Source organism: Sylvia atricapilla, chromosome 1 (genome assembly GCF_009819655.1).
Source record: "Sylvia atricapilla isolate bSylAtr1 chromosome 1, bSylAtr1.pri, whole genome shotgun sequence".
Taxonomy (NCBI): Eukaryota; Metazoa; Chordata; class Aves; order Passeriformes; family Sylviidae; genus Sylvia; species Sylvia atricapilla.
Genome location: NC_089140.1, coordinates 23547383 through 23574031, shown reverse-complemented (window position 1 = coordinate 23574031; position 26649 = coordinate 23547383). Strand labels below are relative to the sequence as shown.

General features: G+C 38.0%; 2 protein-coding genes across 4 annotated transcripts in view; one reads left to right on the top strand and one right to left on the bottom strand.

Annotated features, from left to right (window-relative positions):
• Positions 1-26649, bottom strand: part of RBM48 (RNA binding motif protein 48) — a 241495-nt gene that overhangs the window by 121504 nt on the left and 93342 nt on the right. The window lies entirely within an intron of this gene.
• The window catches only part of CDK6 (cyclin dependent kinase 6), a 136442-nt gene that overhangs the window by 48575 nt on the left and 61218 nt on the right, over positions 1-26649 (top strand). For all 3 annotated transcript variants that reach the window (XM_066317291.1, XM_066317308.1, XM_066317299.1), the window contains exon 4: positions 9384-9551. In XM_066317291.1, the coding sequence (XP_066173388.1) occupies positions 9384-9551 (168 nt within the window). The remainder of the gene's footprint in view (positions 1-9383; positions 9552-26649) is intronic.

Genomic DNA, 26649 nt, shown 5'->3' with positions numbered 1-26649 from the left:
CACAAGGATTGCAAGTGATGATGTCCCAAAATGCAGGTGGGTAGTAATGCAGAAACAAAGACTCTGAAGAGGAACTGGCTGTGATATCCCAGAATGAAAGAAGGAAATACATACTATTAGGAGCAATCAAAAAACCTGATTTTAAAACCTGAAAGCACTAAAGTGATAGAGATAGGAGTGTATACGCAATGTTCCAGAACAGATTGACTTATTCAAGCTAACATCTAGATTTTACCTCAGAAGAAAGAGGCTCACAGCATCAGCTGGAGGAAAAATGTTGTAGGACTTATCCTGTTATCAAACATAATTAAAGGAGCTGTAATTATATGAAAAGTGTGCTCCAGAATTGAAACTGCAGTGTGACCTGCTGTGATACTTAGATACCAAATTTGTGCTGATGTGATTCCCTAGACATGTGCTAAAATGGTCTTCATAGCTGAGGCATACAAATCACAGGTGCTATTTCACATCATTTGTATGGAACTTTACCAGCTAGGTGAGGCAGTAAAGAATTTGGGGGATTTCATGGTACATTTTAGTCCTCATCTCTTTTTCAGATTGTATGAGGAATAAAAGAGCAGAGTAGTAACAACTTGTCAAACCAGGAAGCTCTGTGAGAAACTGCTGTTTCCAATACGGTTATAAAAAGCTTGCAATAAAAGAAAGGAAGTTTCCCAGAAAGTATTTGGGAATGTACAAAACTGTGATATCATCATCCAGCGATACAAGAAAGAAACAGGAGTGTTTTACTTATCTAGGCTCAGATCCATAAATCCTGTTAAAAGCTGTGCCATGTGGGTTTTTTTGCAGGGCACAAAGAGTGGAAGGGTTTGAGCACTGAAAAAGACTGCTATTCACTATGTTAGATTTACCTGCAGTAAAACTTTCCTGTACAGGACAAGTCTTGCTAACAGTGCCACATTTGAGTTTCTGTCAGAATGTTAAAAAAAATTTCCCTTCTGTTCCATTCTCATGTATTTTATCTGACAAATACCAGTAGCCAGATGGGAAATGGTGTGTGTTTCATTTGCATGTCTGGTAATTCCACTTCGACTGGAATTGTTGCTATACTGAATGACTGAGCCTAAGTAGAACAATAATTATGTAGGTTTCTTTTCAGTCATGCATATTCTTCTCATCAAATATGAAAAATAGCAGATGAAAAAGTAAAACTTGAAAGATCTAGATTGCAAACTGACTTGACAGGTGTTGAGCTATAAAATTAGAAATTGATTTGGAAGGACTTGTATAAACTTAAATAAAATGCATCCACATGTGTGCCCAAGCATGTGTATGTACATATGTCTCCCAAAGATGTTAAGTAGACATGTTATATACTGAATTTGGTCTTTGGTTAACAGCTACTGTGAGATCAGCGTGGGAATCTGTGAGCATTAAGGTTCTGGTAAAACAGACGTGCTTAGATTGAAACTTTTACCAACTCGTAAGATATGAATCCAGGTCCTTATTTTAAAGAGGGTAGACAGAAGGTTACTCAGAGCAGTTCCTTGCAGGTGCAAGTCCTTGCAGGTGCAGTAGATGCACAGTCAGGTGCATCTGTTGTAGTTTAGTCCTGTAGTTTAGTTGCCTTTGCTGCTGGTGAGCTCTGGTGTTTGAGAAGTGTTTGGAACACTCCAAAATATGTTAGGTCAGGTTCTCCTGTGGCAGTACAAATTCAGCAGTTCTTTTCTGACTTGGAACAATTGGCAAGTTGAAGCAAAGGGACTAGAACAGGTTAAGCCTGTTGTCGTGGCTGTGAATTGAGTCCAGTCTACGTATAGGTGCACAGCGAGGGAGTTACCTCTGTATACTGCAAGCTATGATACACATTCATGAAATTCAGTCATAATCTTACAGAAGTGCAATAGCATTGGTGAGCCTCAAAGGTTTTCAAATACTACTGTGGACCTTTGTAATTCAGTCAAACTTGTGCATTTTTCATTAATCTTGTGCACTACTTTTGATTGGGACTGACATAAAATTTTCATAATATAAAGGCAGGTCTGTGCATAATAGTGACATTTGTCATTTTACTAGGCTGGCTCTGAACTAATTGATCAATTCTTGTATTTCAAAGTAATTGATTTAGGATTTAGTAATCCTGATTACCTTGCTACTTCCAATAGCAACCAAAACAGTCTTCAAAATAATGTTCTATAGACTCCTCTCCTTCAGGTATTTTATCTTTTAAATTGCTACACAAATAATTCTATCCATTAAAAAAAACCTGCAGAAAACCAACAAAACACAAACCCAAACAACAAAACTATATTAATTTCAATGTTTATTGCAGTGGACTACTGTAGATATCATTGTTCTTAATTATTCAAAACATCAAAATATGTGTATACATACATGCATGCTTTTGTGAGTGTCCATGTCTGTAGGGTTCTTCATCCTGACAACTGGATAATGCAAAATCTCTTTTATGAGCTGTGCTTTCTTTCTTTCTTACAAAAGCAGTTTGAAATAGATCAGAGACTGTTTATCAGAATATATTTTAATGTCTCTTTTAATCTACTCTTAAGTGCATTAAAGTACCTTTTATATTATTAAAATAGTTTTACAGTTCAAAGATAATTACACAAGTACTTTACTTCATGTTTAAAAATATATGTAACCTAATTAATTTTTAAGCAAATTATTTACCTTTAGGGTATCAGCATAGAAAACACCACCAATTATTAGACCAATTCCTTGCATGTGCTTATTAGGTATTAATAATACACTAAATAAATTGAGTGTATCTTTCTCTGTGCTAAATTTTATTCTATGAACAGAAAATGAATATGTTATCTTGTACAGTAAGGTTGATTAATAAGACTAAGTGAATAGATCATTCGAATTTATTGCTCTCTTATCAAAACAGTAAACATATTTAAATTGAACGTGCTGTGAGGTTCACATTCTCTTGGTGCTTCCTAGTTAATTGACAAGAGCATCACAGCAGTCTTCTCTTCTGAGGAATGACCCTTACCCTGTGAATACTTCTATGGAAAGCAGTAGGATTACTCTGAGATAAATAGTTACCCAGTGTAAGGAAGATGAAGAACTCTATATCCTATATATATTGGGTTGGGTTGTGGATGAGTCCCGAGAAGCTATGATGTGGCTAGCAGAAGGCAAAGACAGCCTCTCCATCCCCCTTCTGAATGCCCTGCAGGGAGGCTGATCCAAATAGCTTTATTCTGAGGAAAGGAACAGGGCACAAGGGCAGGGATCTGTCTGCTTCTTACTGTGTTCCAGCCACTGCATTCAGCCAGCTGCATGAAGAGTATCCTGCAGCTCCACTGACAGTGGCAAAATGCATCTGCCCCCACCATCACAGTCATGACATTCTAGATAGGCTGGTGTGACGGGTTCCCAGCCCAGTGTGAGGACAAAAACTTAAAAAAAAAAAAATCACTGCATTTAACAGGGAATCACTACATTATTGCTCATGCCTTCAGGATTCAGTGTAACAACATTAATCATGTCTTTTGCTATTCATGTATCTGTACTGTGTAATTCCTCAGGAATGCTATTGTTTTTTTGGCATTAATTAATGTTGACTGTTTGTTACAAAGTATAACCATAGAAGGGCTGTAATTATTCTGCTTCAAAAATAGGCTTCAGAGAATGGGACAGCTCTTTAAAATTTCATTCCAGCATGTGTAAAATCACCCTTTAAATTGAAAGCAATTCAGTGGTTGGGGATTCTATATAACTGAGTAGGATGTGAAAAAAGCCTCATCCTGCTCCCCTTCTGCTCTGAGAAGCTCCTATTCCAGTGAGAGGCAGTGAGCCTTTTAATGAAACTACCTTGACTGATTCATCACACATTGCTGTCTAAAACTCATCTCTTTTGTTTACACTTGTGGTTGCCTTTTATGCAAACACTCCTACAGGAAATGTTCAGGATGAGTATTCCAGCACCTGCCATGCAAAATAGGGACATTCCATTCTGCTCAGCAAAAAGAAAAATGCGTTGCAGATAGAAACTCGAGTGAAGGATGCAAGTTGTGGAGTTGCATGGGATACTTCACAGAAGAGTAGGAGAAGCCTTAGGAGATGCCAAAGGAGTGTTGTGCTTTACAAAATATTTGCACAGAAATAGAGCAGGAAGAGAAAAACTGTTTAAAAACAAATTGTAAAGCCTGTATGTTAGTACAAATTTAGGGTCTGTTGTAGTTTGCAAGGTGCTATACTGTGTTGCTTTCATTTGCTGATACAACTGAGTATATTTGTGGTCTTCCACTGAATTAGGAACTTTTGGCATCAGGAACTGCTATCACTGTGACAAAAGGCAGCCTGCTTAATGGTTTTTCTTTCTTCACATTGTAGCCAGTGGAGGAAGAACATGAGCTTCACATAACAGCAGCCAGTCGTAAGTGTGTGTTACCTCAGGGTACATTTGTTCTCTGAAGATGTGTAACTGTTGGTGTTTTCCTTCAGATTGCATCTCACTGTGTTCCACTTTACCAAGACAAAACCTAGCATCCATATTTTACCATGGTGGTGGATTAGCCTAGTCTAGCACTCAGACTCCCATCCAGGCATTCACTGACTTCTTCCACCTCAGCTACAGAAAGTAGAGAGCAGCAAGGAGCAAGAAAGCTCATGGGCTGAGATAAGAGAGGAGGATTGCTTACCAAGTACCATCATGGGCAAAATAGATTTATCCTGGGGAAAATCAACTTAGTCTAATGCCAGTCAAGGTGGCTACTTGCTAGTTCAAGTGGTGGGTAAAAACGGGCTGATGTTCAAATATCACCTCCTGCTTTTTTCTGGGCTGTACATCCCTTCTGACTCTCAGCCCAAGCAGCATAGGGGCAGTTCCTCTCTCCTGCTCCTTCCTTCTCACACTTTGTGCCTTCTTTACCCTAGGTCATCTCGACAGGCTGCAGTTCCCTCAGGAATATCTGCCTGCTCCATGACCTGAAGAGTGGATAACTCGTCCACCATGGACTACTTTCTCTTTCCCTTCTCATTTCTCTTCCTTCTCTCTCGCCTTGGTGTTCCCTGTGCAGTTTCCCACTCCTTTTGTTCTCTTCTCCTCTTTCCCTGCAGCCTTTTCTGCCCTTGAGTACGTGTTTGTGGAGGCACCTCTGTCCTGGCTGACGGGCCCAGCCATGCGCTGTGGTGGGTCTGTCAGAGCAGCTGGGGCTGAGCGTATCTGGCAGGGCACAACCCCTGGGGTCCCCTGGCTGAGGCCCCTGCAGTCCTGGCTGCTGGTGCCTCGGCACTGACACTGAAACCAACTCCATAGTTTCTTTTGTCTTTGCATATATGCTTGAGTGTTTTGGTTTTCAGCCATGCCGTGCTCTTTTGGATTAGGCAGGCAGAGTCCTCCAGAGAATCTAGCAGGTCTTAAACAAGCAGCAAGTTGCTGCAGATAATTGACAGATATATTTGTTGGGAGTCAAGATGGTGGGTGACTCATAAAGGATCAGAGTGGTATTTGAAAGCCAATGGCTTGGAAGGGATTTATGGATCAGATACCGGAGGAGGGTTAAGAGGGGTTAGTGAAGCAGAGAGTCAAGAGGGGATAGGACAAGGTGGAGACAAAAATGTATAGGAAATCAGGGCTTTCTGTCTCTGCTGCCTGAGTCAGGAAATGTAAGCCATAAATATTGCCTTTGGCAGAGGCAGCAGCAGCAGCTGATCAGCCTCGCCCAAGCCCGGCCCCATCCTCTCTGATGACAGAGGAAGAATATGCAGGATATACTTGTGTATATTATTGAGACTCATGACATAATAAGGTATCACTTGAAAAGTTCATCATAATTTGGTCCTAAATAATTTGGTCCTAACATTCAGAACTGATAAATTTAGTAAATGTCAGACTGAGCAATCATCATCAATAACCTTATATGGTGGAACAAGCAAAGATGAAGCATTTCCATAACAAATTTTGCACCTGTTTTCATTATGAGACTTCTACAAAATTAAAGCTACATATTTTACTCTAAAGAAAGTGTACTTGCTCATTGCATCCCAAAATAGCTCCATTTTCAATTGAGTTACGGGTAAATATTTTATATTTGCACATAGATGGCATTGAAAATGTAGCCTGAAAAAGAAAAACAAAAAGTAAAGCTGTGATTTTCTGAAAGTAATTGCAGTGGGATAACGTATGCATGTATCTTCAAGTTGAGCAACAGCCAACTATCATCAGTTTTGTGATACCAAAGCATGGCAGAAGTCTCTAATCTAAAACAGCAGGCACATTCTGTGTCTTTGTTTGCAGACATACAATAGCCAAAGAACACTGATAGACATCAGTAGAGGTTTGATCATGACTCATTAGAGCTTGTTCCTTCAGTCTCTTAAGATGCAAAGGTTCTTGTTATTGAATAAAATAGATTGTTTTTCAATTAACTTTTGAAATATAATTCTCTCTGTAATTCCAAAGTGTGGTATGGCTATCTACCACAGAAAATTTCTTAGGGAAAAGCAGACATGGAAAAAATTAATCCTTGAAGCACATGAAGACTCTCTTGCAGTTATTTCTAGAACTTGGTAATTGTGATAACACTGGGTATTTGTCACTAATAAAAATGGATACATTTCCGTTAGATGAGTGAAATTATCCTGATTTAATTAGGTAGTGATCTGGCTTGTGCGTGTTTACAGCCTTTATCCAATTTGCTAGCAAAGGTTAGTATCTTCTGATGTTAGTTACAGTGTCAAAGACAGCACAGAGCCCATGTTTTATGTTTTTTGCCTTGCCCTGCCTTATGTTTTTTGCAAGTGGCTGACCAAGTGAATGAAATCATTTTCCAAAAGCAACACCTAATAGTTTTTTACTAGGCTTAGGTGCAGCACAAAATTTTAAGCTGCTGCATTTGTTAATCTGTATTTAAAGTTCATAATAATAATCCTATGTTGTTATTTTGGTTTCTGCCATTTTTCTCACTTGCTGAAAATTTAAAAACAGGGCAATAATGAATCACAAGTAGCAGACAGTCTTTTTACATCCCAGCGTCTTTCTTTACACACATGAAACTTTGGACTGTTCTTCCAGATAATTTTGAACTGAAATCTGTTAATATCTATCATGGTAAGTAACAAGTATTATCAACAGTCCAACCCAAATAATAGAAAGCAGCTTATATGGACTAACCCTGAATTTCCTGGAAGAGGAGATCTAGCACTTTTTTCCCCTCTGGTTGCTCTTCTTCTTTCTAACATCTTTTAAATTTACACTTTCCCAGTACACTTTCTTGCAGCACATTTTATTTTTTTGTGTGTGAAGAAAACTACTGTAAATTATATTCATCTTTGGAGTCTGATGGGTAGAGAAGAAGATATACCAGTTTCCATTTTCAAATACTTTCTTTTTTTTGCCTGTGGCTGGAAGAAGACTCTGAATTTAGAACTTGAAGACACTGCTTTCAGCTTGAAATGAGCAGAGCAGAATTGTGTTATGCTGAGCTTGAAGAAGAAAGTTGAAACAAAACCAGCATCAGTTGTTGGAAAAAATATTCTTGATCTGTTTGGTAACTGTCTAAATGAGTTTATAGAGTTGACAAATGAATAGGATATATAAATGTCACCAAAAAGGGACTTGCCAGGGTCTGCTGAGTAACACTTCAGTTCTTTAGATCATTTTCTTCTTTGATACTATGTCAACCTGGAATAAAAAAGAAAAAATAGTCCCAAATTCAGTTAAACAACTAAGTTCGTGTTTAAAATAACCATATGACTAAATGTTGTTGACATGTTCTTCACGTCTGCAAGATTGATCCAAAGACTTTTGGGATTTAATAAAAATTAAAATGGCACAGAGTGACCAGATATGACATATATTAATTCTACTGGTGACTGAAACCTCCAGAGCTGTAGCCCAAGGTCTTAAAAATTTCTGAATTAGGGGGAAAAAAAAAAAAAAAAAAAAAAAGTTTTTAAACATCCAAACCATATTATACCAGTTCACCACCTTCCTTCAGAGGTGATAATAATATAATACTGTCACAGCATTCATCATTTTGTGGTAAAATCTCCATCACTGGCTTCTTCAAATAAAAGCTGATTGCTTTATGAGCTGGCTGTATACAAAAATGGCCTTGTTTTATCAGAGGTCAGGTAAAAGCTTCCAGACTTGATACCTATGTATTTTATAATATTTTCTATATAAAGGATCAGGAAATAGTACAAGAAAATTATAATTTTGTATTAAATTATTTAGCAATATCTCTAAAGCCTGCCTTAAAAATTCATCCAACTTAACCAATACTATCAAGCTGAATGTTTTGAGCTATTTTTACACCCATGTTCAGATATAATTCCTTTCAGTAGTGTGCCTTGAATATTTACTTGCAACATGCCTGGGTCCATAGAGATGAACAAAAGCAACCAATCTCAAGTTATCTTTCTTCTCGTTTCTTTTTCCTGCCATACTGTTATCATTTTTGTTATGCTAGCAACAGGATTGGAGGACACCCTGCTGCATGGATTATGGAAAGGCATATGCCACCAGCATAGACAGAGCAGCAGTTTCATGAGCTCAAGTCAATTGCATGCAGAAAATAAACTTCTTTATCCTTTTCTTTCCGTTCTTGTTGCAGCATCTTCTTGTAACTGCTTGTTCCGCAAATACGAATTTCAAGTTGACAGTATCCTTCTAATTTGGAATGCAGGGGATTTCTTGTATTTGGTTTTGAGTCTGCTGGTTCATTCTTTTCACATTACTAAGATTGTCAAAACATGAGTACAGACAAAATAGTTTCTTCAGCTGTAGAAATGTTGTGGAAGATTGTATCACTATAACAAAACAGAAAGAAGAATCAGAATTAGGATTATTACACTGTTTTAGTGCTAAAGTTTCATCTAAAGGTAGTTTCTGTCCTATTCAGTGAAGTCTATACAACAGGTTTTGCCAAGTGAAACTTTTCCCTCTATAACATTAAAAAAATAAATTTGTCATTTAAACAGTTTTTCTGTTTAAAACAGGTCCTTATGCTTATTAAAATGAATGATAAAATTTCATTTCACCACTGCAGGACAAAGCATAAGCTAGTGAGAATGCAAAGTGGTGTGTGGTTTAAAGTTAAGAGAAAAAAATCTGCTATTACTTGGACAGCATTCATTTGAAGTTGTCCAGGGGTTTAGAGATATACTTTTTTATTTTTTAAAGTATATTGATTAATCTTTATACAACTGTTAATCAACCTCAGATAATTCAGCTAGAAACCATACATTAACTTGATAAGGACATTGGTTCAATTCCATTCGTTCTAGCAACATCCTGTCCATTTTATATTAATAGTTGGTTTTATCTCCTGTGCACATATTTAAGTCAATATTTATTAAATTAGGTTTTCAGATTATGACAGGGGATTTACTTGTTTGCCTGACACCTTGCCTTGATAACTGCATATTGATTTCTTCTTTATATATAGGATATGATGCTTCAGCTGTTTCGGGGACTGGATTTTCTGCATTCTCATCGTGTGGTGCATCGGGATCTGAAACCCCAAAACATCCTTGTAACCAGCAACGGGCAGATAAAGCTAGCTGACTTTGGCCTTGCACGAATCTACAGTTTTCAGATGGCTCTTACCTCAGTGGTAAGTTTCTGAAGATTTTATTTTTCTGTTAAAAGTGGCAGTGTAAACCACATGTACAACTGAAGTTACTTGTGTCTCTGAAAATAATTGCTTTCGAGACAGGTTTGAAGTTGTGGTGATTACACCACAGTAGTCACTGACTTCTTCCTTTAAATTAAATTGTGACTGATTACAGAGGGATAAGTGTGTGCTAATTTTCTGAAACTCTCATCAGTCAAGCTTCTGTAGTAGACTTCCTTTGCAAATTAAGTCAGACAGGTATGATTGAAGTTTCTGAAGTATGCATTTTAAGATAAAACTCTTCCTGAATCCCAGGTATTTTGCCTGAAAAAAACCCCACAAATACTTGTGAAAGTGCTGCATCATCATGCGCTGATTTTCTACCTCTGTGAATATGCATTCAGTGCTTCCTTCCATATGTTACTCAATGATTCCAAATAGGACTGTGTTGGAGGAAGCTCAAGTGGACCTGGCAGCCAGAATCACAGCTGTTTCCCAAGCCAGCTGTTAAAGAGCACCCCCAGTATCACCAGGTCTCCTGCCACGGTTGCCCCTCTCCCACTAGCTCTCCTGGTTGTCCTTGGCTCAGACATGAGCTCACTTGCAGATTTAGCTCTCTCTTCCATTAATGCTGGAGAAGCCCTGCCAGCTCCTTGCTTTTTGACCCCATTTCCATGCTTGCTGGCCCTGCCCCCAGAGTCAGCTGCTGTAGCTTGGCACAGCATCTCTGGAGCATATTGAATAGCTGCCATGCTGTGTGCATGGTGGGTATCTTTGGGGTTTGTTGCCTGCTCATGAGTTTTTTGTTTCCTTTTTCTGCTCTCAGTATTCCAACTGCCATGACAGTAACTCTTAGGATAAAGACAGAAAAGGCAGAACTGCTGAAAACAGAAACTGAAAGGAGCCACTTTGCATTTTACACCGTATTGTAAAAATTAGCCTGGCTCGTGTTGATAAGAAGCAATTCGTTCTCATTATTAGTTTGTTCAAGGGCCTTCCCATTCTCATTTTATGTAACTGTGGACATCTGGCTTCAGAGTGAATGAAGGCAGGATGCAACAGAGAAGTATATCATCTTGCTAAACGTGGGGAAGTATCTTTGTCACATAAAACATATGTAAACCTGTGTTGTAGGGCTAGTTTCTTTCACTGTCTGTAGGATGCAGTCTAATCCAAAGGTGAAAGAATCTGCCTGCTAAGGTCAGGGAAGATTGATCATGTAACTCAAAACAGACGAAAAAGAAAGAAAGGTTCTGAATTGCTCTTAGTTGTTTCCCAGCTACCAGTCAGTAGCCACTTCAATGAGTGTTTTTGTTGATGCATAAAATCATTTAAGCTAAAATTGCAGAATGTTACAAGGTTTCCAGCAGGACATTTTTGAAAAGTTCTGCATGAAATGAGGAAAAATACCTACCGAACTGAGCAGGAGTTTTTCCATGACCATGTAGCCTTCTTAGGAAGGAAGTTTAAAACACCCAGAAGTCTACTACAGCAAAAGAGAACATTGCCAGGATTGCTTTGTAAAGTATGTATATTTGCTCAAATATCTAATACTTGTGTGCTAGAAATCCTGTGATGAAACCCATGAGCTGGTACTCTTGGCGCTGCTGTAAACAAGAGGTGTTCAGCCTAAAGGATCACCCACATGCAAGTTTGTACTGTATTCAGATAAGCATCTAAGTGTCATTGCAGCTAAGCTAAAGAGTATTAAAATAGTTGAATTATTCTGTGATCAAGGATAAGTAAGTATATGGACATGGGCATAAGTAATGGGTTTCACACCTAAAACTTAGTGTGCAAATGCTGCTTTTTTTTTTTACCTCCATTGAAACTTAGTCCAGGAAACACAGCTAAATGAAATAGCTCCAAACCCCCAAACTTGTGGTTTTTAAACATAATGACATTCTTTACCGTCTCAAAAATAGTCTAAATTGCAGTTATTCACCACGCAGTGAGTAAACTTCCATGGACTGGAGCAAGATCAGCTTGTTTTGAAGTGTTTGCGAAAAAAAAGTGTTGCATTGTCCAAGACATAATATATCTATACATATATCAATTAATAAAAGTCACAGCTTGCAAAGATTTGCTTTGGATAGTGATACTGCAGACAGCCCAGTGATAAAAGATTATCATCATGATCAATACAAAGGCCCTGCAGCATTTCCTTCAAAGGAGAAGCTTACTGCAAGATAAACTACAAGAATCATCTTTTGAAGCATCAGACCATTCCCAAGGTGCATCCTCATTCATTCTGCACAAAGAAACTCTTCAGATGAGACAGGAAAGAGCTTGCCATGAAAGTAGCCCAGTAAAAACTGACCCAGCCCCAGTGCTGTGGGTGCTGCAAATGGTGACTTCAAAGCAGCCCCTCTCTAACAGCTGGTCATTTGCACAGTCCTGAAGATTCCTTCTGGCAGACTGGTAGTCCAGGCATATTGCTGTCATTTAAAAAAAACTCTTGGTATTTCTGTCAGTGAGTGAATAAAAGATCCAAAGTAATGTGACGCAGGCTGGGGGGTGGGGGCAGGGTGGAGATCACTGCTCCCAGCTGTGTTCACACTGAGACCTGATATGAGTCTGAAATAAAAGCACTGGAGAGAGTGAGGTTGGGCGGGGGTGTCTGAGATGATGGGTAACAGGGCATGCTTTTGGTTTCGTGCAAAGCTAGACTCTTTTCCAAGTGTTGGTCTTGGCCCTTGGGGAAAATTTGAATAGGCTTTGTGATAACAGAGAAGCTCCATAGGACAGAGGAGGTAGATTGATGTGACTGTAATTTTGGAGTTGGATAGCAAAAGTTAATGAACTGTCACATTTTTCCTGGTGCAGAAAAATGAGTGCTCAGTTCTAACTTTCTCTGAGCAAAGGAGCAGTTGGGTCTCTGGAAAATCTGAAGTTGTATTATCAAGAGGGAATAATCCATTTATCTATTTCTGATGACTTTTGACTTTAAAAAAATTAAAGTCAAAGAAAGGAAATGAAGCTGAATCATGGCATGCAAGAATGTTAAGTGAGATAAGTGCATGCAGTTGTGATGAGAGCATCTAGGTGGAGCTGAGGTTATCCAGCTCTTAAAACCTGGCCTGCATCAGGATTTTGAGTGAAACTGGCAAAATGTGTTTGTAACACACTTACAATACTTTCTTTGAGAAGATATGTGGTTTACCTTAGATGTCAGCATTACTGAGGGTATTTTTTTCCCCATGAAATGCCAACAAAATTGGTTTACATCTTCCTTTTTAAAAAAATGCCACTTGTTCTCAGATTTACCCAACACAGAAGGGAAAATACATCACTTTCTCTGCTGATGATGTAAGTTGTTGAGTACTAGACCCGACTTAATAGATTTTCTGAAAAGAGAGGACACAAAATATTCTGCACTTATTTTCAGTAAATAGTTTTAGATTATGCTAGCATTTTATTTGAATATTTCTTCAGGATAAAAACTTTCCATCCATTTCTGGCAGTCACTTCAGCTCAAATCGTTTACATGTCACATCATGCAAGAACTTGGATTTCATTTTGTTGGTATAGTAGCAAGGGAGCATAAAACAATTTTCACTAACGGGGCTTACTTTGTAAAAACAAATATGTAAGTTAGTTACAGCAACAAAAACAACACCAAAAATGACATAAAAACTCTTCCAAAGAAGATTGAGTACTTTTCTGTTTCCTGTCCACTGTTGCATTGTAATTTTCCAGTAAATGCTCCCCATTAGTAAATAATGTAAATGCTTGTCTGAGGCAATATGATTGATGAGAACCCAGACAAAGAAATTTTTTCGCTTTGCCTGGTTTTTGTCCTTTTTTATTATTATTATTTGTGGCCACCTCTTCTGAGTCTCTTACAGTGCAGCTTTGACCTGAGATCCATTGAGGATCCCTAAATAGATCTGATTCAGCAATCTCTTTAAAGCTCACAGTTACCATCAGACATCAGAGGAGACCTGTGGAAATTAGGGAACCACCTGCCACTGGTTAAACTAAGTGCTAAAGAGTGTCCTAATGAAATCAGTAAAAATCAGTGCAGCGATACTTGATTTTAGCTCATGTACGTTTTAAGAATATAAAATCAAGTGTTTTCCCCTCTGACAGGTGGAAGTTGCACTATTTAGGTATGCCCATCCGGGCCCTCATCTCCAGTTCTTTCATTATGGTGCATTTGTCTAGTCCACCCAAATATCCCTGAAAAGGAAGATGAGACAAATACAGACATCCAGTGGATCAAAATACGTGGGTTTGAGCTTGTCAGTGCTGCTGCTGAGAGCTTATTGCTATTGCAAAATACAGAAAGATCAAAATTTTTCTCATTTTTAAGGAAAATCTGTCTTCCCTACTAGTAAACAATTCTGCATAAAAAGTCCTCATGTCTGGTTGTGTGAAAAAATTACTGAATTTTTCGGATATTTTAACATCCGGTGGGATCTTTATTGCATCCTCCCAACACCCTCTAGGAAGGTTATTTCCATCACATAAAATGTGCTTTATCTCTGGAGTCATCTTAAGAATAAAAATCATTATTGGCACATTGACTGTAAGGTCTGCAGATGACTAAAAATGTTTTAAGATATATTTATGATGACTTGACTCAGATGAGATGTTCACTAAGAAGACTCAGATTTTATGTGAAAATAACGATGACAAAACAGATCGTTCAGTGTTACAATGTTAATCCAAGGGCAGTATGGAAATAAACATAACAAAATTAGTAAATTAGAACTTTCTTAATCATCTACGTTATAATTATACAAGATGATTTTCAAAACCAACTTAACTCTTGTTGCCTTTTTTTAAGGCTTGTCTGGAAGAGTTGTGCTAGCTGCTCTCACAGAGGCAGGGATTTATGACAATGCTGTTACTACTAGTGATATGTTCTAGAAATAATCTACAGGTGCTGTTCCACAGCATAAGTAGATGTAACATTTCTACTGCTGCTGAAAGGGTGGCCCTGTTTTTGATTGCCCACTTCCATCACTTCCCTTTCTTTGGCATTAGTGGTTGCTCCTTGCAGTCTGACTTAAAACAAACCCTGTATGAAGTAGTTACCAATTTTCAGCTGGCTAGTAGATGCAAATCACTGCATGGCCACATGATTGAGAGCACTGACACACAGGGCAGGGTGAGCAGGAAGATGGGGTCATCCACTCCCTAGACACCACCATCTCAGATTGTTGGAGTCAGTTCCACATCTGAAGTGTTCAGTTGAATAACTAAAGCAACTCAAAGGCAGAAATGTCTTTCAAAACTTCACAGCTCATACTGATTTACACTGTTCTGAAGGTGTTGGATGAACCAGTCACCTGCTTAATTTAAGGCTATTACTGTATCTGACTGTAACAAAACTTCTGAGGGCATCTGTATCAGTGTTTGAAGTATTTTTTACCCCCACAGTGCCAAGAGCTGCATTCAGCGCTCTGTGCTGTTCCTCTGCAGCTGATGCCAGGACTCACCCTTGAGACCTGTCAGGAATGCAGGGAATGCAGCCCTCTGCTCTGATTCAGACCCAGGTTTATCATGAACCATAAAAAGCCTATCTTTTAATCTTTCAAAGAAAGTAAATTATTTCACCGTAAACAAGCACATTGGCTTCACATGAGAATATTTTCTTTGCCTTGTTCCAGAAAACCCCTTTCCAGAGTTCCAAACATTAGAATATATGATATGTTAGGACAGAGGTTGTCCACACTGAGCTGACGGTGTTTTGCAGCCCTGCAGCTGCACCAGTGCAAGTCTGCAGAATAAATTCGCCTCATCCTGGTGAAAAATAAGGAAAAGAAGAGCAACACTGAGCACAGTTTATATCAGAACAAAGGAAGTTTCTGCTGGACTGGACCAAAGGTTGACTATGTGCTCTATCAAAGGGCAATGTTTAAGAGAGGATGCTTAGGAGGGAGAGAAGAAATAGCTTTCAACAATCAGAAATGTAGCCATTTCCAATCCTGGAGCTTGTATCTTGATCATTGTCTATAAAAATTACTGAAGTATCCATCTTTCATAAATTAATCTGCTTACTTTTTGAACCATTTCTACTCTGGGCTACAGTTAACTTTGGCACTGTGAGAAAACTTTTTATTTTGTTTTAAATCTGACACCTGATATTACTTAGGTTCATCTTAATTCTGCTTTTCTGAGGCATTGCCTTTTCACCTCAGGGTGAAATTTGGTGTCATTTTGCAACAGCACAGTTCCATTGGTGCGAGAAAAATGTACTCAGCAGAAATATGCCTTCGCATGTTGATGTGAAGATAAAATGGCATGTTGCCTCTTCTCTTCTCTTCTCTTCTCTTCTCTTCTCTTCTCTTCTCTTCTCTTCTCTTCTCTTCTCTTCTCTTCTCTTCTCTTCTCTTCTCTTCTCTTCTCTTCTCTTCTCTTCTCTTCTCTTCTCTTTCACTTAATAAGATACAGTAATTGTTAGTAATGGTACAGTACTGCATTAGAGGTTTCAAATAAATACTGATGAACAGACTGTAGGATATAAGGAATGGGCTGTGCTTAGTCTGCTAAAAAAATAGGGGTGGAGGTTGTAAAAGGGAGAAAGGAAGGGAGAAAATTATTACTGCATATTTTTACTATATTACAAAAGAGCATCCTGCTTTTGTGTGACCATATTTCTGTCTCCTGTTTTCAGATGTAAAAATATGTGGTGCCTTTTCCCCACCCAGTGATTTAAATCTTTGTACTATTTTTCTGTTGATTTAAGTGGCTCTGGTTTTACATCTACTCCCAGAGATAATTGAGTGGGTTGGATTGTAAAGACAATTTGATTGTTTGACAAGGTCTCTCCCTGTGTATTTACAAAACTGTTCCCACATAATTTCAAACCATCCTGAAACACTAAACTATGGCCTCAGGTTATGCTCTTATCAGAGCACAATGAATAAGCAGACATGGGCCTGTTTGGTAGTTGAATGTGAGACATCCAAAGAAAGAGGTGCAGACTAAATAGCATACTGTCCTTGGAGCTCCTGCTACTCCAGAGTGAAGGCAGTCTGTACAGTGCTGACAGAAATGCTCTTAGGGCTTAATGTGTAATAAAAATGAGTCACTGGCACTTTGCAGTGGCAAGGAAGTAACTGTAAATGTTCTCTTCACACTGGGGGAAGTCCTGCTGTAGAAAGCATTTCTAATTGAGAATTCCCTTGTATGGGTACAGCTCAGGAAATTCCTCCTTAGCCTAACAATATTTAGTACTTGTTCAGCATTGTTGGTGTGAAATTCTTGAGCTCAAAAGGAGAAAAGCTGAGAAATCATCTAGTCCAGTGAAACAAGTAAGATAGTTCTCTGTTACATTTCTAATCTTTTACCCATAACTTTAATGTTCCCAGAAACAGGGTTTCCCATGGGAGCCTGTTCCAAAACATCTATATAATCACTTCCAGAAAGTTTCCTTGGTGTCCAGTCTACCATGTCCCATTCTTAATTTAACTCCATTATGTTCCTTGTTATTGTACATTAAATGATGGCAGATGACCAACGCTGTGTGGTTGCATAAAGAGGTCAGTTACCTGTGGCTGTAATACATTAATCCTTGCAAAATGTGGTAAGATAATTTGATAAACAGTGGAAGTATATTGTCCAGGCAAGAAATACAAATGACTTTGAGAGGGAGCATGGCAAATTTCTCTGATGCAAATTGGCAAATTTTGATGATTGTGGTAGTCGGATACAGTTCCAAATCTCTGTGTTTTCCCCTTCAAGATTTGATGTGCATTTGTAATCCTTTTCATAGTCAGCTTTTTCTGAAATGCAGTTCATGAGCTCTGCTTGTCATGGGAACAGCCATCAGCAGACCAGAGGGATTGACATAAATGTCAAAGCCAAAATCATTTTCCAAAGAAAGAAATCATGAAACTTTATTAAGATGAGACTGAGCAAATAATGGACATGATGTTCAAAACCAAAGGAGGCTACAGTTTAAATAAAGGGCTATGAAAGAACAATAAGTGAAAATAAGATGTAAAAGAGAGACCCTTCACTAAAGAATCAAAAGTACAACCTGAAAATTTCACAGGTAGGGATGAAAGATGATCTGAAAGCAAGAACTGAATCCTTGTTGGGGCAGCAAGTTGAAAAGGTCCAGATGGAATGGGAAGTCTGGTTGCAATGTTCCCCACCTGGAAATGGGATTAACCTGGCAAGTTACATCAATAAATGACAACCAGCCTGGTCAGACCTTCCATGAAACATGGGATGACAGAAAAGCTTGGACAAACTTGGAAGTAGCTAACAAAAATAACCTTCAGAAAGGACTTGAGCAGAAAAACCAGCACATGCAAGTAAGCAGGAACATAGACTACTATGGAAGTAAAGTAAACACCTGGACCTAAAAATGAACCTATCAGGAGACTGTTTATAATTTTGTTACTTTTTTGGGCATCATGTAGACTTACATTTTCCCACCTCAAATAATAGAAATGCCTACTGAAAATCCCACAGAAGCTTACGTCAGCATTGTACACTATATGTATGGTGAAGAAAAGGAACAGAAAGGAGACTTCTGGTAACCTTTCTAAGTAGCCCGGCTCTGTCGGCACTTCAGAATTTATACCTGGCTTCAGCTGTCCAGGTCCACTATAAGGCCATGATACACTATGTCCAGGACAGCCATCATTGGATACTGAAAGCTTCAGAGAGGAAGAGGAGAGAGACACCCAAGGACACTTGCATTCATACAACTCACAGATACCACAGAGACTGGCAGTGATGGGGTTTTGTAATCAAGGTAAAGCAAAGAAGCCAGGAGGACTCTGGGGATCTGTAAGATTTGCTGTGGAGATGGAATATTTTCTTACTGAAAAGAATAAGAAGATGATACAGTTAAAACAGAATCTGCTTCTCTGATACTCCAGAACAATTCTATGTTTAAAAGACAACGGAAAAAGATATTCTGATCAGATAAACCACATTTGTTTGTAAGTAGTGAAAATACTATAGTTTATAAAACAGGAAAGAGTCACATGAGTACCAAGATTAAGAAATAATTCAGTTAAATATGTCATGAAAGATGACTGCAGAATGCTTTTCAAAAGTACAAAACTAGCCAGAACATCTTAGTATATATCAAAAACTCCCAATATAGTTCAGTAAATTATACCTGACTGGAAGTCCGACCTTGGAGGTACAAGCAGGGGCTTGAGTTTTTGTTTAGGTCTGTCGGAGGAGTAGCAGTAGTTAAAACTGGTCTAATAAAATGCATAATTGGTTCTATGAAATATGCAGTAGTGTCATAGATTAGTTACTGAATCAGACATGCTAAAAAATTAAGCGAGAGATTTGAAAATAAAACTTACAAGGGTTCTAAAATGCACAGAGTTGTCTACTGCAAAAGTCTGTAGAATTCAAATGTGAATCAGAACAGCTAAAGGAGCAAATAAATTAATCCAATTGCATTGGATTTTGCTATTTCTGTAATGAACACAAGGAAAACTTGTTCTGCAGATCCAGTCTATGAAAATACCCTTCAAACTTGTGATCAGCATGGAAGAGCTGATCTGTGGGTAACTAGTTTGCAGTCAGCGAGTTGTTCTGCTCTCCAGGGCAACTATCATAATGACATCAGCATCTTGGTAGAAGCTTTCCAGTAAAGAAGAAAAAAATAATTTAAAAATGGAATGACTGCATACTATTTGAAGACTCAGTACGTTTTTGCTTTTAAAGTTAATAGTGATTTGAAACAGGATCAGAGTTCTCATCGTTTACTAGGACTGAGTGACAAAGAACAGATGATAAAAAACCAAAACAAACTAGCATTGAGAAATATGAGCAATTAATCTACTAAGCACAGAAACAGGAGAAAACTGGTGCAAAAAAAAGGAGGGAAAACAACCACCTGCAAGTTCGTGCTGATTGAGTTCTGAGGTCATGGTGTGGATTTAAACGAGGAATAATGAGAGTAGAGACTTTCTGCTTAGGAAGCAGGAGATATTTTTTGATTTAACAGTCATATAGGTTGTACTTTGTGGGCCCCATGCAAGATTGTAACCATGGAAACCTGCCATGTAAACAGCTAGTTCATTGTTCACCAGCAGGAAAGAAGAAGTAAGTTTTGAAGAAATATGTAGAGAAAGAGATGTGCTTTCAGCTAGTTCTTGGGTTTTACCCTTAGCTGCATTTCCGAAATGACTGCACCATATTTTTTATGGCTATTATCATCCAAAATTAGTACCCTTATCTTAAAAGAATTGTTTATCATAGTGAACAAATAGTACCCTTAATGCTGTACTACTTGCTTTTCACCTTAACTGTTATAAGTATATAGTGTCAAGCAAGTCCAAAGGATGGGGGGAAAAGTACTACGTCAAAAAAACTTAGGAGGCATTTCAGAGCAAGAGTTCTTTTGCTGGGACAGGAACAGTTGAGGGGCTAGTGGAAAAGACAGTCCACAGTATTTCTTTCTCCTGTACTGCACAGATTCCTCTGCTTAGGGAATACTTAGGATAAATGACCTGAGTTTGGAAGAAACATTTTTAACACCTTTATTCCTAGCACAAAGGATCTGAAGAAGCATATATTCTGTTCTGCAGAACAGGAGGAAAAATGCTTAGCGAACAGTGAAATGCTTCCAAAAGAGGTCTTTTACTTTGCATGCATGGTCTGTGACTGGAGGAGTTTCCAGTGAGAACAAGAAACTTGCAGCTCTGCAGAACTGTCAACTCCACAGCCACTCACCTGTACCGGACAGTAGAGAACATCTATTTCTGCATTTCAACATTGCAAAATTATTTGAGCTGAAAAGGTGTGTAAGTTAACAAGAGTTAGAGTTTTAAATTTTCAGTGTTGGAAATAGTTCTTATGAGTTCTTCTGCCTTCAAAACCCTTTTCAAAACTTTTTATCTCTTTTCAAAACCCTTTCAGAGCTGTTTCTGTTCATACTGGGTACAAATCCTAGAGCTTACAGTTCCATGGAAGTATTGGCTCAGAAACACCACAAGTTTGGCTGATGATCGTATCTTACGCCACTCAACAAAATCCAAACGTTTAGAGTTACATAAATCTCTACAGTACCTTCCCTGTCATTTGTATGAGAGAAAGCTTGAGGACAGGACGGACTGTGTACCTTCATGAAGTTTTGATTGCAAGTCCAACATTAAGTGGAACCATGAAAAATATATTGGCAAAAAACCCCACATCCTCAAAAGATTTTTATATTCTGTTTTCACGTAGTCTACGGAAGGATGGATGTTTATGTCTTATCCACTGGGGCAGCTGGAATGATCCTCTGCTCTATGAGAAGCTTCCAGACAAGAGCATTATGATACATGAGATGGAAAGTTTCTTGGCATGTGGAATTTAAGATCGTCTTTGGATAGCACAGTGATGATAGCAGATATTAGTCTGGAAATTCAAGATGAGATACAGAATTTACAAGGAGTGTGGAGAAACATCAGGTATTGGTGAAAGAAAGATTTAGCTATGCTTGTTAAACTGTTGCACGTGTTCGGATTGGGAAATCCCTTCTTAACCTTAGAGGAAGAATTTTATTCAGTGGAGGGCATGGAGAAGATGGAAAACAAATGCAGAATATGTATGCCATGGTTCTACAGCCACGGAGTAGCTTCCCAAAAGACAGATCCAACTTGCTACTGTATCGCTGAGAGCCACAGTGAAGCACACAGCTCCTGGTGCGTTTGGACCTGAGAGCAGGGAAGGTCCTCAGGCGATGCTAGGTGGTGGCTGTATGCAATTTTTTGAGACGGCTGAAGGTACACAAAGTGAGGAACCAAGAGGGCTGACAGTGGCAGACATTGTAATGAGTTCATTCTTCACTAGTTACGGGATCCCAGGCAAGCTGCACACAAACGTAAGGGAAAACTTACATGAAGGATCTGCAGTTTTGAAGCTTTTCATACAAAACAAGAGTTTAGCTGTCTACCTTTGCAGACCAGCACAAAAGGGAAACAGCATATAATATTCATTCTGATAGAATATGGAGTCATTGAACTTTTAGTGTGCCTCAGCATTCATTTCATTTAAGTATGAGCTAATAATCTACATTTACTTCATGTACACTGCATGGATCTGTAGGGACCATGATTTGCTTTACAGGAGTTAGATAATGAGCTTTCCTCTTTCTGAGGAAAAATTGGTGAGAGGAGCAATGGGAAACAGTGCACAAATGTAGACACTGAAGTCACAGACATGAACAGGAACATATACAGCAAAATGCTGACAAAGCTGAGAGCTAGAGTACTTGGAATAAGTCCTAGAGGAAAACTATATCCTCCTGTTCATTTTTTTCAGGAAAACAGGACTTTTTACATCTTTTTTATAAAATTAAACAAATGCATGTCTTCCATTATCATTTCACATCTTCTTGCCCCTCCTCACCTATCCTCTAAAAATTAGTAAATTCTCTATTCTGATTAAATTTTCATGCAAAAGATACTATAAATTGATACAGCCTGGAGATGTTGTCCTTTAAAAAACAGGGAAAGTGTTGTATATGTATACATTGTTAAAAAACATATAGGACAGATTTTGAAATTTATTTTGATAGGTCAGGGGGAGAGGGGTGTGTGTATATTTAAAGTGCTCTGTTGGAATCAAATTATAATTGAGCACACTTTCCTGTACTATGTTCTTAAACACCTTCAATCTGAATATTTCAGTTCATTTCTTCTAATATTCCATAAGAATAATATCTACTTCTTATGTCCATTTGAGACAGAGCAGTTTTGGCTGTTTTGCAAGTGCCAGTACCTTCAAATAATGTGTTCCACCATTGCTGCTGTAATTTCATTGACAGTACATCCCAGAAAGAATTATGTAGCTGATGCCTTTTAACCTCGTTTTATTTGTATGTACATCTTTCCATGCGATTCTTCCAAGTTCTGCTTCATAATGCATTTACAAGGACAGAAACAATCAATCAGTTCTTAAAACACAAAAGAATATAACTGGAAAACTTGAAAATCTTGCTATGAAGTTTAGTATGCTGGGTTGATCTGGGTGCCATGATACATTAAGAAAAAACACATCTCAAAACATGCTCACTATAGCATCTAAACAGAAGGGATCAGAGGTCGAAATGTATCTTCTTAATGTAAAGGTGTTTTCTTTAATTTTGTTTATGTATTTTTGTTCTTGCTCCATAAAATGAAAACCAGCTTGAAAGCATAGCTTAAAAGTTGCAAATGCTTTACTGGTTTATATTTTCTTATGGCTATTGCAGTGGGTGATAGCAGCCACATACTTCAGCTGATGTAAATCAGCAAGAAGCTAAGTTCAATGAACTAAACCAATTAATAAGGCAAATAAGAAGATCTGTCTTTAAATCAACAGTAAATTTTGCATTTCATGGGGTTTTTTAATATTTAAATTTTTTAATAAATGTCTTTTAGTTTCTGTTACTGTCTGATGATGCTCAGACAGTATTGCTTTGAAATTAATAAAACTATTTAAGTTAATAAAGGCACAGCTGGCACTACATTAAAATTGATAAATTTAAATTACTTGGGGCACTAAAGACATCGTGCATCTTATGTAATTCAGTCACTAGAAGAATTAAATAAGGTGGGGCCTGTGCATGGTATCAGTTCCTGTGGGAAAATATGCTTCATTGACTTACTGGCAGTGTTTTGGAATGTGGCATTTAAAAGTACCTTTTTACAGTGGGAAAGAATTTGGTCAAGAATAAACAGTCTGACCTTGTTAAATGGACCAAAGTCACTTCATAATTTAGTTTCAGAAAACTAGCTTTCACTTTTCTGTGAAAAGAAAATCAGTTTATGAAAAATACAACTAGATTTTCTAGAGAAAAAACTGCATTGATTGAACAGCGTGGGGGAAAACACCTGTTTTCTGGTATGGACTTCTCTGATTTGTGGGACGTTGGCTTTATGGTTTAAGCATTGTTCGAACTGTAATTTCAGAGGGCATTAAAAGCGCTTGACATTGTAAAGCATTATACAATGTAGCCAGATGGATTTAAGTCATTTATGTGATGACTGAATAATTTTCAACAGAAATCAAGACCAAGTATTACTATCAATATCTGAAAACGTAAAAATTTTGAGTTTGTAGGCAAACTGTATTTATACCATGAACTAAATCTTAAACACAAAGCTTGATATTTGTAGATATAGTAATCTGACTACCAAGAACCTTTCAATACAAATGAAGAAACAAATTGTGCCGCTTTGGTTTTAGCTTCAGATTTTGCTGTTGGGAAACTGGCATGGTAAACTGGTACAATAATAATGAAATCTCCATGCTATGAAATCCTAGCTTCCATGCAGTTGATGGAAAACATCCTTTTAACTTCACTGTAGCTAGAATCTCATTCCAGGTTTTCATATTCTGTTTGAAAAATACAAACATTCTGTTAACAAATATTCAAGCTACTTCGGAGGGGTGGAAGTATACAAAGAACAAGAAGGACTTTGGAAAATGGTATTGACATTAGTGCCTATCCAGTTAATGGTTTTGGCCACAGAATTCTCATTGGTACTTTGTAGAACAAACCCCCCTTTTTCTTTTTGACACGACAGTGACAAGTCAACATATTAAAATAGTTAAAACCTTGCCAATAAACCATTTTTTAATGCAAGAGAGTATGAAAAATCTTAACGATGGCTTAAGAATGTGAAATAACATTGAAAGTCATTGTTGAATAATGCTTTTGAGTACATCTTTTAAAACTGTAGTAGCCAGTTGAGAATTATTCCTGAATAAAAATGAAAATGTATCCATAACTTCAGTTATCAGCAAAAACTACTAAAATGGTAGTTTTCCACGCTACAAAATGAAATTTGATGCAAGCAGTAATAGATGCAACTGTTAAAAAGCAGTTTACATAAAACAAGTGAATTTAAGAAAAAAAAATGTTTGCATCAGGTAAATTCAGATTAAAAATTAGAATGTGTATACATTAAGTTTTGACATGTTTGATTAAAGAATCTGTATTGAACCAGAAAAGAAGAAAGCCTGTCTCAATGTAAACACAGTTTTCAGCTTTTATGGTCAATGTAGACATCTTCTGAAGTTAGCCTGAGTTTCCTGCATTCTGTATCTCTCTACTTACTCTGTTTCTCTCAGCTATATATTTACCCTGCAGAGATTTTTTGAGGCCCTCAAGGGGGTGGAGTTCCACCCTGCTGTGAGGAGGCTCTGTGTATTTTCTATGTATAGTCACATGTGACATTGCCTTCTGCACTGCTTCGGTATTGAACTATCAAATTCTGAGAATGGAAGTCATACACAGCTGAATGTGTGCACAGATTATCCCATTCTGTAGTTTTGGAGGTTAGCTCACAGAAAAGCAAGGACAAAAACCACAGCTGTTCTTAGAATTTACAAGCAGTGATAGGTACTTTCATTCCCTAACTTCGATTTTTTTTTTTTAAACTTTATACATACATGTGCTTGTTTCCCTTCTGTTCTCAGTGCTGTCTGTCATCCAGATTGGCCCAATAGCTCTGGCCCTCACCTTAGAAAAGAAATCTCATTCTTGAGAATGGATTCACCAGGAAGGGATTAAGGAGTTATTTTTTTACCCTTGTCTATGTCACTAGTGTGCAGCATAGTGTGCAAAGACCAGGTTGTCTGAGAGGGGAACTACAGTGCTTATGTAGAACTTTTCCTGCAGCTGGTACACTGCAACTGTAATCTGACCCTCACACTATTAGCAAGTAAAATGCATAAATCCTTCCAAAACTGCTAGATTCATACTGAACTGAGGAAGCTGTTAGAGTGACTGGAAATATTCATAAGTGGATGGTAATTCTTCTTTACATAGACTAATCTATATCACACTGTGTACTGTTACCCTTCATACTGGGTACTCATTAGTAATTTTTTCTTATTATTTTTCATGCCAAAGGATGAAATAATTCTTTTATTAATAGGACTGTTAATACCTTTCCGTATCATAGGCCATGAAAAATGGACGAAATGCCTGAGGCTAAGTCATATTAAAAATCGAAGAGTTTTTATTTTCCTCTATGCCTTCAGTAGCTTCACAAGCAGTGGTAGTAGGCTTCAGTACAAGATAATAGAATTTAAAAATTCTAATTTTAGAATGTGTCTTGTACTTTGTCTTGAAGAATAGTTAAAAAATGAAGGGATGGAACTATATATTTTTTTATTTCGTATGCATTGAAATACAGTCTCTGATAATTTTCTGCTTTCTCTGAAGTAAGTCAGGATATTTATACAGTTGATATTAAGGTCTTATTTTTCTTTTTTCGTGTTGCAAGTGAAATCATCACGACGGAGAAGTCTTCACCTTGTACGTTGGGAAGACGTCCACATAAGATTTTCTTTTGATGCTCTGCTCTGCACTGCTGTGACCTCACTTTGAGTCCTATGTGCAGTTTTGGACAGCACAATATAAAAAAGACATTAGGCTATTAAAGACAGCCTCAGTAGTGGTGAAAGGTCTGGAGGAGCAGTTTTATGAGAAGGAGACTGAGGGAGACCTCATTGTGGTCTTCAGCATCCTCATGAAGGGAAGCAGAGAGGCAGGTTCTGGTACATATCTCACTCTTGAGACCAGTGACAGAGCTCAAGAACTCAAGTGGCATGAAACTGAGTCAGGAGAGATTTAGGTTGGATATTAGGAGAAGATTTTTCTCCCAGAGGGTGGTTGAGCACTGGAACAGGCTCCCCAGGGGCTTGGTCAAAGCACCAGCCTGACAGAGTTCAAGAAGGGTTTGCACAATGCCCTCAGGCACATGGTGTGACTCTTGGGGTGTCCTGCACAGACCCAGGAGCTTGACTCAATGATCCTGATGAGTCCCTTCCAACTGCGTTTTTTGTGATTAACATGAATATCTTCATTGACAGTAGTTGCAGTTAAGCTCAGAAGTCTGAAAGAACAGCACAAGTATTAAATAGACAACCATACCTGTTGTCTTTTTGTTGTAATTTTCTTCTGAGGATTCCCTTCATGTCCCTTAGGCTCTAAATTCATTCAGAGGTATGAACACAAACTGCTCAATAATTCCTGGTGAGGTCCATGCTAAAATGGAGAAGCCCTTTTTCCTGAAGTTCCTGAAGAATTTCAGGACTGAAATATCCTACTCTGAACATTGCTTTGAGTATTTCCAAGAATTAGTGGGTCTGCACCTTGTCCAGGTGAGAAGCTCAATTGAACTGTTCC